Source organism: Ranitomeya imitator, chromosome 4 (genome assembly GCF_032444005.1).
Source record: "Ranitomeya imitator isolate aRanImi1 chromosome 4, aRanImi1.pri, whole genome shotgun sequence".
Taxonomy (NCBI): domain Eukaryota; kingdom Metazoa; phylum Chordata; class Amphibia; order Anura; family Dendrobatidae; genus Ranitomeya; species Ranitomeya imitator.
The window spans coordinates 506513087-506528817 of record NC_091285.1 but is presented as its reverse complement, the minus strand read 5'-3'; the positions used below and the strand labels follow the sequence as shown (position 1 = coordinate 506528817).

The 15731-nt window shown below is 41.8% G+C and overlaps 1 protein-coding gene across 2 annotated transcripts in view; it reads right to left on the bottom strand.

Annotated features, from left to right (window-relative positions):
- Positions 1–15731, bottom strand: part of GALK2 (galactokinase 2) — a 507611-nt gene that overhangs the window by 40296 nt on the left and 451584 nt on the right. For both annotated transcript variants that reach the window (XM_069766040.1, XM_069766041.1), the window contains exon 9: positions 2846–3047. In XM_069766040.1, coding sequence (XP_069622141.1) covers positions 2846–3047 — 202 coding nt within the window. The remainder of the gene's footprint in view (positions 1–2845; positions 3048–15731) is intronic.

Here is a 15731-nt window from a genome sequence, read left to right as displayed (position 1 = left end):
GGATCCAGGTTACTCATCTGTAATCGTTGTTTCTCTGTGAGTGTGAGCTTTTCTGTGTATAACTCGGTTCGTCCCCTGACTTCTGCGTTCTGCTCTGTACTGCCCTGTCCTTCCTGGTTCTCTGACCCCTTGGCTCATCTCGGTTCTCTCACTGTCTCATCCCTAGGTACCTCGCTGACATTTGGCTTTGACCCTTGGCTCTCCATTTGATTACGTTTACGTTTTGTGCCCTGCATTCTTCACTCTCTGCTTTCCTCATCCTCACACATGGTAGCTCCGCCCCCCTGCGATCACGTTACTGTTTAGTGTCAGGTCCTGTGCACACTGTGTGCTTTAGCTCTCACACCCCCTGTGCTTGGTTCCGGCCTCTCTGCTAGCGCCCCTAGGCTCCTTTGCTGACACACATCATGTGTCATTACATTATCACTGACCCACTTCAAAATTTGTTTTGGGGGAAAACTTTTTGTTTGTCTGTGTATATAGATCCGCTGCATGCTTTGTCTGAGCAGGTAACTAATCTGACTCAGATGATGCAAAATCTGTCTGTGGAGCAAAGGTCCTTAGCGGCATCTCACCAACAGGTGTGGAGAGAACTTGCTGAGACTGTTAAATTTGTTCAGAGTGCTTCTTTAGTTTCTGGCTGTAAGGGTAGGGGGGGTGTCCAATGTTTCTTTAACTTCCTCTGAACTCTCTGTCAAACCTCCGGACACCTTTTGTGTTTAAGGAGGGATGCAAACTATTGTTTTCTTTGCTCCCTCCGTCTTCAGGAGATGAGAGACAAAGGGTGGGAATTGTCATTTCTCTTTTGAGGGAGGGTCTGCAGCCCTGGACTTTTTCCCTGTCTCCTACTGCCCCTGAGAGAATGTCTGCTGATCAGTTCTTCGAGGCCTTGGGGCTGATTTACGATGACCCGGATCATGTGAGGTTGGCTGAGGACACGATTAGGAGTCTCTCTCAGGGAAAGCTATCAGCCGAATGGTATTGTTCTGAGTATCGACGTTGGGCTCCGGAGGTTAGTTGGAACGACTCTGCACTCAGAGGGTTGTTCCAAATAGGGTTATCCGACCACTTTAAGGACGCGTTGGCTCTGCATCCATCACTCGACTCTTTGGAGGAGGCCATGACGCAGGCCATTTGAATGGATCACAGGCTTCATGAAAGAGGAGTGGAACAATGCGAGACTCACTTATTTTCTACCAAATCTGAACCTGCATCGTCTGTCTCTTTGAATGAGAGATGTCGCAGAGAGAATAAGCTCTGTTTCTACTGTGAGTCTGCGGGACATTGAAGAAAAGACTGCCCTTCCTACCCTGCATCTTCCAAGGTGTTGGGAAATGCCTAAGTCTCGGTAACTGTCGAGGAGGTTGCCCAGACTCCCAGGTACATTTTTCCTCGGTTTCCAAGTTATTGCTTAAAGTTGAACTTGGCGTAAATAACTGTTTTTTCCCCGCTGTGGTTTTTGTGGATCCACTGTGAATTTGATTGACACCAGGTTGGTGGTCCAGTGTAGGATAGGGAGAGCTAGGTTGGCTACTCCCATAAAAGTGGTGGCTATTGGCTCTACACCCCTCACCAAGAACGGGATCTGCTCTGTCAGAGGAGTTTGTCCTCAAGGTGTGCCCCGTACAAACTGAGCGCATCACCTGTTTTGTTCTAGACAACTTGCCTGCAGGGTTAGTGTTGGGGTTCCCTTGGTTGCAATGTCATAATCCAGTTATCCACTAGGAGTCTCGTGAGATTGTTAATTGGGGTCCAAATTGTGTTAATAAATGCCTAATATTTGCATCTGTCTCATCTGTCGGTCTGGAGGCTATTTCGGAGTACCTGAAGGACTTCAAAGACATTTTGTCTGAAAGCAGGGCTGAGGTTTTACCACCGTATCGCCATTTTGATAGTGCCATTGACCTGATACCGGGTGCCAAATTGCCCACGGCCGGTCTGTACAATCTTTCGGCTCCTAAGCGGGTTACCATGAAAGATTACATTTCTGAGAGTCTTCGTAAGGGGCACATTCTCCCTTCTGTTTCTCCTGTGGCAGCAGGGTTCTTTTTCGTTAAGGAAAAGAGACGGTGGTCTCCGCCCATGCCTCGACTTTCGGGAACTTAAAATCATGGTAAGAAATAATTACCTACTTCCTCTCATTCCTGATTTGTGTAACCAATTATCTGGGGCTAGAAGGTTTTCAAAGCTGGACTTGCGAGGGGCATATAACTTGATTTGAATATGAGAGGGGGATAAGTGGAAGTCGGTGTTTCTCACATCCAAAGGATTGTTCGAGAACCTTGTTATGCCTTTTGGGTTGACAACTGCTAAAATATGTCACAGAATGTTGCATGATTAAAATTTTTGTACTAATGATTCCCAGTTAGTTTTCAGGTAATTAGTGTTCCTGAAATCTGGAAATAAACAAAAGTATTAAAATCTCGAACTGATCTACAACCTGACATGAATGCATTGCTTTCTCTTGAATTATTTATTTTTTAAATCTATTTTTGTAGTTGCATTCCGTAAACAGCAAAATCTACAATTTCATAGAAATCATTAGAAAATTGAATGTACATTAAATAGAAATGTATATGAGTTATTGCATGTGTTGTACAGAAAGAACATGTGCTTAAAAGATTTAAATTGTGGTTAACCTCAAAGAATATAACTTTCTAACATTTAACTATTTGCTCCCAGAGAGTGTTGTGCAGTACTACAGTGACCTGCCAAAAAAATGAAATTAGTCACTTTCTAACTGTGGCGCCAAAGGGGTTGATATTGTGGTAACGAATGTCATTACTTCATCATCTAATCAAACAGAAAGCCAAAAGCTTTTCTCAGTGTAGTTGTCAAAACTTACAGACAGATGTCCACCAGCTGATCCAATTCAGAGCAGCTGCATTCATACATGTCTCTGCAGCTCACATGGCTCTGGTTCATGAGGTCTCCCAGCAGCTGAACAGCATTGGCAGGTGCTTCATCACAAACTTTCTTAAAAGCCAGAACTCTTGCGGCCTCACTGTACACGTGCTTAGCTCTTTGGAACAGTCTGAAGTTGGACACTAAGGAAAGAAAGATACTTAAAGATGAGTACTGCACCCTATTTCTAAACATGTATATTATTATTTATGTAAACCTAAGGTTTGTCTTCTTTGCCGTCGTGAATTGGATGGGTTGTGAGAATTTGATATCAATAGCACGTTTAGATATATATTTGCTTAGAAAATTGGTGACATGCTAATTTCATCTGATATACAGTACAAAGTTTGGACACACCTTCTCATTTAAAGATTTTTCTGTATTTTCATGACTATCAAAATTGTACATTCACACTGAAGGCATCAAAACTATAAATTAACACATGGGGAATTATATACTTAACAAAAAAGTGTGAAACAACTTAAATTATGTCTTATATTCTAGGTTCTTTAAAGTAGCCACCTTTTGCTTTGATGACTGCTTTGCACACTCTTGGCATTCTCTTGATGAGATTCAAGAGGTAGTCACCGGGAATGGTTTTCAATTCACAGGTGTGCCCTGTCAGGTTTAATAAGTGGGATTTCTTGCCTTATAGATGGTGTTGGGACCATCAGTTGTGTTGTGCAGAAGTCTGGTGGATACACAGCTGATAGTCCTACTGAATAGACTGTTAGAATTTGTATTATGGCAAGAAAAAAGCAGCTAAGTAAAGAAAAACGAGAGACCATCATTACTTTAAGAAATGAAGGTCAGTCAGTGCGAAAAATTGGGAAAACTTTGAAAGTGTCCCCAAGTGCAGTGGCAAAAACCATCAAGCGCTACAAAGAAACTGGCTCACATGAGGACCTCCTCAGGAAAGGAAGACCAAGAGTCACCTCTGCTTCTGAGGATAAGTTTATCCGAGTCACCAGCCTCAGAAATTGCAGGTTAACAGCTGCTCAGATTAGAAACCAGGTCAATGCCACACAGAGTTTTAGCAGCAGACACATCTCTACAACAACTGTTAAGAGGAGACTTTGTGCAGCAGGCCTTCATGGTAAAATAGCTGCTAGGAAACCACTGCTAAGGACAGGCAACAAGCAGAAGAGACTTGTTTGAGCTAAAGAACACAAGGAATGGTCATTAGACCAGTGGAAATCTGTGCTTTGGTCTGATGAGTCCAAATTTGAGATCTTTGGTTCGAACGATCGTGTCTTTGTGCGACGCAGAAAAGGTGAACCGATGGACTCTACATTCCTGGTTCCCACCATGAAGCATGGAGGAGGTATGATGGTGTGCGGGTGCTTTGCTCGTGACACTGTTGGGGATTTATTCAAAATTGAAGGCATACTGAACCAGCATGGCTACCATAGCAAATTACAGCGGCATGCTATTCCATCCGGTTTGCGTTTAGTTGGACCATCATTTATTTTTCAACAGGACAATGACCCCAAACACACCTCCAGGCTGTGAAAGGGCTATTTGACCAAGAAGGAGAGTGATGGGGTGCTACGCCAGATGACCTGGCCTCCTCAGTCACCAGACCTGAACCTAATCGAGATGGTTTGGGGTGAGCTGGACTACAGAGTGAAGGCAAAAGGGCCAACAAGTGCTAAGCATCTCTGGGAACTCATACAAGACTGTTGGAACACCATTCCCGGTGACTACCTCTTGAAGCTCATCAAGAGAATGCCAAGAGTGTGCAAAGCAGTCATCAAAGCAAACAGTGGCTACTTTGAAGAACCTAGAATATAAGACATAATTTCAGTTGTTTCTCACTTTTTTGTTAAGTATATAATTCCACATGTGTTAATTCATGGTTTTGATGCCTTCAGTGAGAATGTAGAATTTTCATAGTCATGAAAATACAGAAAAATCTTTAAATGAGAAGGTGTGTCCAAAATTTTGGTCTGTACTGTATATCAGATGAAATTAGCATGTCACCAATTTTCTAAGCAAATATATATCTAAACGTGCTATTGATATCAAATTCTCACAACCCATCCAATTCACGACGGCAAAGAAGACAAACCTTAGGTACACATAAATTAATTTGTGTGTAACTAGATGGCAGCCCGATTCTAAAGAATCGGGAGTCTAGAATCCATATATACTTTATTTATTCAAATGTAAGAATAATACAATTAATAAATAATAGTAAGAAAGAACAAAAATAATAGGCAGTATATGGAGAAAACACCAAACAAAAGTTCAAAATTGATGTGAAAATGTCACTGAACCACTTCACAACTAAATATATATAGTTTTGGTAAATGGTATTATCATTTTTTTGACGAAATTCGGCAGGAGCTTGAAGAGCAACGTCACTGGGCCCGCCTCCACGCAGTAGAAACTTGCTGTGAGGTAAAAATTCAAAAATCACACCAAAATGGCGGGCGTAGTGTGTCACAGTACGGCACGTTTCTGATTGGTCGCTCGGAGCAGGCGGCAACCAATCAGACACTGGACACTGTTGACGTCACTTATCTCCGGACATTAGCTCCGGACATTAGCTCCGGACATTAGCTCCGGACAAAGCCACGGAAGTTGGCACAAATTGCAGGAAGTAGTATTCTAGGCAATTATATATTAGATAATAAGAAACTGCACAGGGAAAAAGTATTGAATACATGAAGGAGAAGTACAAAAAACTGAAATCTATCACTAATTAGAAAGCAATCCTGTCACATAGTGGAAAATAATATCAGCTGGTTCAACTGATGGCCTATAAAAAGGTGTCTCATTACACAAGAAACATTTCATGATGGTTAAAACCAGTGAGCTGTCTCAAGACATTCACAACCTAATTGTTGTAAAACATACTGATGGCATTGGTTACCGAAGAATTACTAAACGACTGAAGGTTTCAGTGAGCACTGTTGGGGCCAAAATCCAGAAGTGGAAAGAATTTAATTACAAAATAAATTGGCAACAACCAGGCGCTCCCCCACAAGATTTAAGACAAAGGATTGAAAGGGGCCAGAAGAGCCGCCAAGTGCCAAGAACCAGTGCCGGACTGGCCATCGGCCACTTCTGACAAATGCCAGAGGGATCGGTGCCAGGAGTGGGCCGCTGCTGCTATCAGCGGCGCTAGGGCCGACTCCTCCCGCCAACACCAACTCACCCCCCCGATCACCCGCCCCACCCCACATTAAACTATACCGGCTACTATGATGCCGGTACAGTTGAATGCAATGATGGAGGAGAGAGCGTCTGCTGTCGCTCCCTCTCCCATATTTCCCCGCTCTGCCTCACGCTGACACTGCGGGTGCGAGATGACGTCATATCATCACACACCTGCTGTGTGGCCGGGCAGACTGCAGCTGCTGAGACCGGAGCCGGGAGCAGCGCAGGGTACGAGGAGAGGTGAGGAGAGTGTTTTTTTAAATATATAAGTGAGTGATAATTGGATTGTAGGGTAATTGGGGGGCTGTGTTGTGAATTCTGTGGTCAGGCTCCCTCCTGTGGTCATGAGTGGTACTTCGGCTGGTTCTGTCCATGAGCTTCCTTTGGTGGATGTGAGTGGGGCCGCGGCTTCTGAGTTTCCTTCCTCAGGTGACGAGGTTAAGTCGTTAGGTGCTGTTCTATTTAACTCCACCTAGTTCTTTGTTCCTGGCCTCCAGTCAATGTTCCAGTATTGGTCTTGCTCTCTCCTGGATCGTTCTTGTGGCCTGTCTGCCCTGCATAAGCTAAGTTCTGCTTGTGTTACTTTTGTTTGCTATTTTTTCTGTCCAGCTTGCTATATTGGTTTGTTTTTCTTGCTGGAAGCTGTGGGACGCAGAGGGAGCACCTCCGTACCGTTAGTCGGTGCGGTGGGTCTTTTTGCGCCCTCTGCGTGGTTGTTTGTAGGTTTTTGTGCTGACCGCAAAGCTATCTTTCCTATCCTCGGTCTATTCAGTAAGTCGGGCCTCACTTTGCTAAAATCTATTTCATCTCTGTGTTTGTATTTTCATCTTTACTCACAGTCATTATATGTGGGGGGCTGCCTTTTCCTTTGGGGAATTTCTCTGAGGCAAGGTAGGCTTATTTTTCTATCTTCAGGGCTAGCTAGTTTCTCAGGCTGTGCCCGAGGCGCCTAGGTCTGGTCAGGAGCGCTCCACGGCTACCTCTAGTGTGGTGTGATAGGATTAGGGATTGCGGTCAGCAGAGTTCCCACGTCTCAGAGCTCGTCCTATGTTATTAGTAACTATCAGGTCATTTTCAGTGCTCTTAACCACCAGGTCCATTGTGGTTCTAAATCACCAGTTCATAACAGGGCTGTATTACATTATATGGGAGCTGTGCTGTATTACATTCTATGGGGGCTGTGCTGTATTACATTCTATGGGGGCTGGCTGCATTACATTCTATGGGGGCTGGCTGCATTACATGCTATGGGGGCTGGCTGCATTACATTCCATGGGGGCTGGCTGCATTACATTGCTGTATTACATTCTATGGGGGGCTTTGCATTCTGTGGGGGCTGGCTGCATTACATTCTATGGGGGCTGGCTGCATTACATTCTATGGGGCTGGCTGCATTACATTCTATGGGGCTGGCTGCATTACATTCTATGGGGCTAGCTGCATTACATTCTTTGGGGCTAGCTGCATTATATTCTATGGGCGCTGGCTGCATTACATTCTATTGGGGGGCTTTATTACATTTTATGGGGGCTGGCTGCATTACTTTCTATTGGGGGGGCTTTATTACATTCTACGGGGGCTGGGCTGCATTACATTCTATGGGGGCTGTGCTGTATTACATTCTGTGGGGAGCTGTATTACATTCTATGGGGGCTACATTATATTCCATGGGGGGTTGTATTATATTCTGTGGGGAGGTGGGCTGTATTACATTCTGTGGGGTGCTGTATTATATTCTATGGGGGACTGTATGACATTCTCTGGGGGCTACATTATATTCTATGGGGGGCTGTATTATATTCTATAAGGGGTGATTGCATCATACTCTATGAGGGGGCTTCGTTATATTCTATGGGGAGCTGCATTATACTCTATGGAGGGGCTACATTATATTCTGTGGGGGGCTGCATTATGCTCTATGAGGGGGCTGAATTATATTCTCTGGGGGTTACATTATACTCTATATTCTGTGGGGTGGCTGCATTATACTCTGAAGTGGCATCATTATACTATATGTGGGCTGCATTATACTGTATCAAGAACTATGGGGATTACATTATACTATATGAATAACTATGGGGTGCATTATACCATGGGAACTGAATTGTACTACATGGATGACAATGGCGGTGCATTATACTATATGGAGCACTATGAGGAGTGTATTATACTATTTGGAGGACTGTGGCAGTACATTATACTATATGGAGGACTGAGGAGTGTATTATTCTATATGGAGGACTGAGCAGTGTATTTTAATATATGGAGGACTATGAGGAGTGTATTATACTATATGGAGGACTATGAGGAGTGTATTATAATATATGGAGGACTATGAGGAGTGTATTATACTATATGGAGGACTGAGGAGTGTATTATACTATATGGAGAACTGAGAAGTGTATTATACTATATGGAGTACTGAGGAATGTATTATACTATATGGTGCACATTATAATATATGGAGGACTATGGGGTGTGTTATACTAAACATGCAAAATGCTGCCTATTCATCGAGTGATTGGATTGTTTATGTGGGAACAGAAATCCTTGTTCTCAGCGGCACATCGCCGGTGTAAACTGTAGATGTGCTACTGATAACATGATACTGTATGGGGACAGATTGTTCTAATTGTGATTGTTCTGTCCCCATCATTCTTTCTCAGTTGTTGTAAAGAGACCGGGAAACAAGCGAACAACTTCAGTATTGTCGATCACACTCGTTTAGCGGCCTGAGATCAGTGCATGTAAATACAGCAGAAATGCTTCACAGGGAGATGAAGCAAGGATGATGAAAGTTGTAGTTAGCACCCGGCGCCTGTGAATAGCGCTAACTCTACTGCTTTTCCCAGCCGCCAAAGCATTTAATTCTGGTATGTGTAATGATTTTTAGGGTTGATGTCAGCTGCGTAATGTTAGCTGCTATCAATCCCTGGTGTAAGTAATGGAGAGGTGACTATCAGACACCCCCACTACTAGCCCAGACCTGGCGAGATCCAGCGACTCTGAAGAGCGGTGACGGTAGTAACAGTACTGCTCTTCACAGTTGCCGAGCTCAGCGCAAGACCCGGAATATCTGTAGAGCAATGACATTACTGATGTCACCGCTTTTCAGAGTCACCGTGTCTCGTGCTGCGCAGTGGAACCAAAAGTGGCTGTAGGCAAACTTTATGGAGCATCAGAATGAGGTTCCATAGCCTTTGGTCATCTCTTCCCTTCATTATCTACGAGATCCAGTTATGTAGGTAAAGTAGCGGCTTTTCTTGGTACTGCAACTAAAAGCAATAAATAGGACTGATCTGTAATGCTGGATACAGCTGTGATTATATGTTATATAGTCGTGTTACACTCCCCTCACTTCCTGTAACCTACAAGTGTACAAAGATATTATACAGTCACCATGTGGGCCTGTGTAACTTCAAATGCCAGGGCTGAATTTTAGTCCCAGTCCAGCCCTGCCAAGGACCTTCTGTGGAGAGCTACAAAAAGACCTGAAATCAGAAGATACAATTGTTTTAAAGAAAACAATAAGTAATGCCCTCAACCTGTGTGGCCTGTATACATTCTCATCAACCAAAACTCCATTGCTTAACATAAAGCATGTTCAAAAACGTTTAAAGTTTGCTCAACAACATTTAGACACGCCTGTGATATATTGGGAGAATATAGTCTGGTCAGATGAGACTAAAATTGAACTCTTTGGATACCATAATACTCACCATGTTTGGAGGCTAAAAGGTACTGTCTATCATTCCAAAAATATAACACCAACAGTGAAGTTTGGAGGTTTGAACATCATGGTGTCGAGCTCTTTTTCAGTAAAAGGCACTGGCAAACTTCATAATATAGAAGGAAAGAGGTATAGACAAAATGTACCAAGACATTCTCGATAAAAATCTGCTGCCATCTACCAGGATGATGAAAATGAAGCAAGGGTTGACATTTCAGCAAGACAATGACCCCAAACACACAGCCAAGGAAACTTTCAACTGGTTTCAGAGAAAGAAAATAAAGCTGCAAGAATAGACCATCCAATCAAATGACCTGAATCCAATAGAACATTTATGGAAGGAACTAAAGTTCAGAGTTCATAGAAGAAGCTCACGCATCCTTCAGGATATGAAGAGTGTTTGTGTGAAAGAATGGGCCAAGATCACATCTGAGCAATGCATGCAACTAGTTTCACCATACAGGAGGCAGCTTGAAGCTGTCATCACCAACAAAGGCTTTTGTACGAAGTATAACATATATTTCAGTAAGCATATTCAATACATTTTTGCTGTGTCATTTCTCATTACTACACATAATTTAATTTATGGACACGTATGGTTTGATTTCTTTGTCTGTGTGGATTGGATGGGTTGTTACCGATATCTGGTGAGAATGTGTTAACAGCCCCTTTAAAAATATATTTACTTCCACACTATACTTCCTCAAGCAACCAGCCAGATGTGTGTGATGTATGCACATTTGAAGGACTTCTCAAGCTTTGCTCATATATGTACGTATGCATGTATACATACATTGGGGAAAATAAGTATTTGATACACTGCTGATTTTGCGATATTAGGTATCACAAGTCTGGCTGGTTTATTGCATAAATCCCATCAAACAAACTCAAATACAGCCTTTGTCCGGCAAAAAGTTAAACAAGGTAAAAAGTCCATACAATAGCGTTGATTTTCCCACTTGGCACAGAGTCCAGCTTCTTAGGCTGGTTTCACATTTGCGTTTTTTGCCGCAGCGTTTGTGCTTCATATAAACGCATGCATCGTGTTTTCCTATATTTAACATTAAAAACGCATGCGTTTTTTTTGTTCGTGTTTTGCTGCGTTTGACGACGCATGCGTCGTTTTGATGCTTGCGTCTTGGCGCGGAAATGCAACATGTAGTAATTTCTAGAGGTGTCTATTTGCCACCAGGAAACGCATGCGTTCGATTGCGCAAGATTTGCGTAAAAAAAATGCATTGCTGTCTATGTAAACGCATGCGTTTTTAAGCACATGTGTTTGGTTGCGTTTTTGAACGCATGCGTTTCAATAGAGAAAAACAAGTCTAGACACTGATAAGCCACCCTCCACCATCAAGGTGATAAAGGGATCCAAACTCTAACCCTAACCCTAGCCCTAACTCTAGCCCTAACCCTAACCCTAGCCCTAACCCTAACCCTAGCCCTAACCCTAGCCCTAGCCCTAACCCTAATGGGAAAATGGAAATAAATACATTTTTTAATTTTTTTTTATTTTTCCCTAACTAAGGAGTTGATGAAGGGGGTTTGATTTCTACTTATAGGGGGTTTTCTAGTGGATTTTTATGATTGGCAGCTGTCACACACTAAAAGACGCTTTTTATTCCAAAAAATATTTTTTGCGTTACCACATTTTGAGAGCTACAATTTTTCCATATTTTGGTCCACAGAGTCATGTGAGGTCTTGTTTTTTGCGGGACGAGTTGACATTTTTATTGGTAACATTTTCGGGCACGTGACATTTTTGATCGCTTTTTATTCCGATTTTTGTGAAGCAGAATGAACAAAAACCAGCTATTCATGAATTTCTTTTGGGGGGCCATTATACCGTTCCGCGTTTCGTCATAATACACGCTCTCTGTAGTCCCATTGGCGGTGTCTGGTTATCTTGATTTTTCTATTGTGAAATTTCTCATCATGCGCACCAAAAACGCAAACGCAGGAAAAAACGCATGTAAACGCGTACGTTTTTTAACCGCATGCGACAACGCATGCGTCTAAAAAACGCTGCGTTTGTACGTGTTTATATGCGTTTTTTCCACCACTTGCGGATGCGTTTTAAACGCTGCGGATTTAAACGCAAATGTGAAACTAGCCTTAGTCTTTTAGCAAAACCACAGAATCCATACACACCGACTTGTTTGAGACAAATAGGCCTCATTTTAAAAGGTGAATCACATCCAATGGTGGAGATATGGTAAGCATCCGTCTCTCCCAATGCTTCAGATGCTCATAATCAACCTGTCATGGCCGATTAATCCCTTTTAGTCCTATATGTCCTAAATCATTTCTCCAGTTTTAACTCCCATCAACTATGTGTCTAACAGCCACCTTACAATATTAATACACACACATATATATATATATATATACAGTGGGGCAAAAAAGTATTTAGTCAGTCAGCAATAGTGCAAGTTCCACCACTTAAAAAGATGAGAGGCGTCTGTAATTTACATCATAGGTAGACCTCAACTATGGGAGACAAACTGAGAAAAAAAAATCCAGAAAATCACATTGTCTGTTTTTTTATAATTTTTTTTGCATATTATGGTGGAAAATAAGTATTTGGTCAGAAACAAACAATCAAGATTTCTGGCTCTCACAGACCTGTAACTTCTTATTTAAGAGGCTCCTCAGTCCTCCACTCATTACCTGTAGTAATGGCACCTGTTTAAACTTGTTATCAGCATAAAAAGACACCTGTGCACACCCTCAAACAGTCTGTCTCCAAACTCCACTATGGTGAAGACCAAAGAGCTGTCAAAGGACACCAGAAACAAAATTGTAGCCCTGCACCAGGCTGGGAAGACTGAATCTGCAATAGCCAACCAGCTTGGAGTGAAGAAATCAACAGTGGGAGCAATAATTAGAAAATGGAAGACATACAAGACCACTGATAATCTCCCTCGATCTGGGGCTCCACTCAAAATCCCACCCCGTGGGGTCAGAATGATCACAAGAACGGTGAGCAAAAATCCCAGAACCACGCGGGGGGACCTAGTGAATGAACTGCAGAGAGCTGGGACCAATGTAACAAGGCCTACCATAAGTAACACACTACGCCACCATGGACTCAGATCCTGCAGTGCCAGACGTGTCCCACTGCTTAAGCCAGTACATGTCCGGGCCCGTCTGAAGTTTGCTAGAGAGCATTTGGATGATCCAGAGGAGTTTTGGGGGAATGTCCTATGGTCTGATGAAACCAAACTGGAACAGTTTGGTAGAAACACAACTTGTCGTGTTTGGAGGAAAAAGAATACTGAGTTGCATCCATCAAACACCATACCTACTGTAAAGCATGGTGGTGGAAACATCATGCTTTGGGGCTGTTTCTTTGCAAAGGGGCCAGGACAACTGATCCGGGTACATGAAAGAATGAATGGGGCCATGTATCGTGAGATTTTGAGTGCAAACCTCCTTCCATCAGCAAGGGCATTGAAGATGAAACGTGGCTGGGTCTTTCAACATGACAATGATCCAAAGCACACCGCCAGGGCAACGAAGGAGTGGCTTCGTAAGAAGCATTTCAAGGTCCTGGAGTGGCCTAGCCAGTCTCCAGATCTCAACCCTATAGAAAACCTTTGGAGGGAGTTGAAAGTCCGTGTTGCCAAGCGAAAAGCCAAAAACATCACTGCTCTAGAGGAGATCTGCATGGAGGAATGGGCCAACATACCAACAACAGTGTGTGGCAACCTTGTGAAGACTTACAGAAAATGTTTGACCTCTGTCATTGCCAACAAAGGATATATTACAAAGTATTGAGATGAAATTTTGTTTCTGACCAAATACTTATTTTCCACCATAATATGCAAAAAAAATGATAAAAAAAACAGACAATGTGATTTTCTGGATTTTTTTTTCTCAGTTTGTCTCCCATAGTTGAGGTCTACCTATGATGTAAATTACAGACGCCTCTCATCTTTTTAAGTGGTGGAACTTGCACTATTGCTGACTGACTAAATACTTTTTTGCCCCACTGTATATATATATATATATATACATACACAAAACTTACAACATTTCCAACAAAGTACAACACAAAAAAACAAACAATAAAATACACATTTACATAGAATATATTTTCAATCAGGTTAGTAATTCTGCCTCTTCCTAAAATTGTTGGTATCATTGTCCCAGATTATATTAGGCTTGGTTATACACGTAATCTGTTCAAAAGTAACGGTACAATATTGCACTTGTACACTGGTATTGTACAAATTGTCATTTAATTTTCTAGTAATTGTTAAGGTGTTGTCATACCTATATTGAATAATGCAAATTTAGAATAACACAATTCCTGCACCATGTGAGAAATACAAGTTTCCTCATTATCATGCTCGTCCAAATCATGAGCATGATATAGAAAATGTGCATAACTTGGTGAAACTCAACTATCCTTGCCTGTCACTGGATGTCACTGGATCATAAAATTTGTTATAGCTGTAAGCCTACAACTGTATAAAAACATCAAAATGTAAACACTTTAAATGACCTATGTTTCTGCATTGATTAGGTAATGAAATGTGATCTGATTCTTATGTAAGTGACAATTGTGGACAAACAATCTAACAAAACCAATAACATACCATACTTCCTAGCACATGAAAGTTGACTTATTGTTCTATTCCCAAGAGCATCATTATAGTCAATGGTCCCATCGGTACATACGCCCAAATCCGGATTTGCAAAGGGGTTCGGACACAAGCCCTGATGGGACCAGTGTGAATGTGTGACAAAACACAGTGTAAAAGGGCCCTTAGGAAATCCAAAATGAATAGCCACCACAATTAGATTTATTGGTGCCTGTCAGCCCTAAGGGTCTGCTTCATCATTTGAACTTTTTTTAAAGTCAGTTTTCTTTTTTTTTTAGCTTGTGGTACTTGGTGATGTTTTTGTACCAAATTCTTAAAAATGGCTCACATAGTTTATGAATGTTGCACAAAATAAAATATGCTTTTTGTTTTTAGCTATTTTGTGACATTTTAGCAAGAAAAGACAAAGGGTCTTCTAAGATGTTATGACAATTCTGAAAAAAAAAATAAAAAAGATTCAGACGTACATAAAATCACTATACAGGAAATTAGACTACATGTGCACCCAAAAATGTATGACTTTTTAGAAAGTTGCAATGGATGAAAAGAGCTAAAAGCATCTGGAGCCTCTAAACCCCACCCAGCAAGACAAAACTTAAAAATGAAGAAAGCACAAATCAGAAAAAGGCACAAAACACTGCACAAATAAATAAGTTTTACAGTATTATTATATACTCATTTTTTTTTGTTTATAGTTTTATATATTTGAAGTAAAAGTGTTCTCTCCATTACTTTATACAGTTGTTCCTGGATAAACACAGGGTAAACCGGATGGGAATTTAGCTAAGCAATTTGAATAACAACACGGTCTGTGTCTGTCCACTGAAACACCCATTTTGTGGGGTGGCTCCAGTGCTTTATTTTAATAAAAACAATCGGACCTAATATGTGAAGTTCAGCACAGATAAGGTGAGGCCACATTGTGTGCCTGTCCTGAAAGCCGAAACTCTGCCCATCCATGGTGGCCAGTAGCAGAATGAGTTTCTGCTGTTTGGCCAGCAGCACATTTGCTGTGGCGTGGTGATGGCTTGGTAGATGACAACCATGTAAAGTATAATGTGATTAAACTATTTTCTGGGCTCCCTTTGCATTGAGTAAGGTCCAAGCTAAACCTATAACCAACCATACAAAATCCTCAGTATGTCCTTAGCCCATAAATCTTAGTATATACATGTTTTGCAATCACGTCTCAGAAACAGCAAAATGTAAAAAACAATTTTAACTATGGAGAAAATCCAACACAAAACCATTCTCCATGTTAAGCTTTTACAAATAATGAGCACAAGTTGGAGCTGGAAAAAGTTCAGAGAAAAAAAACAACT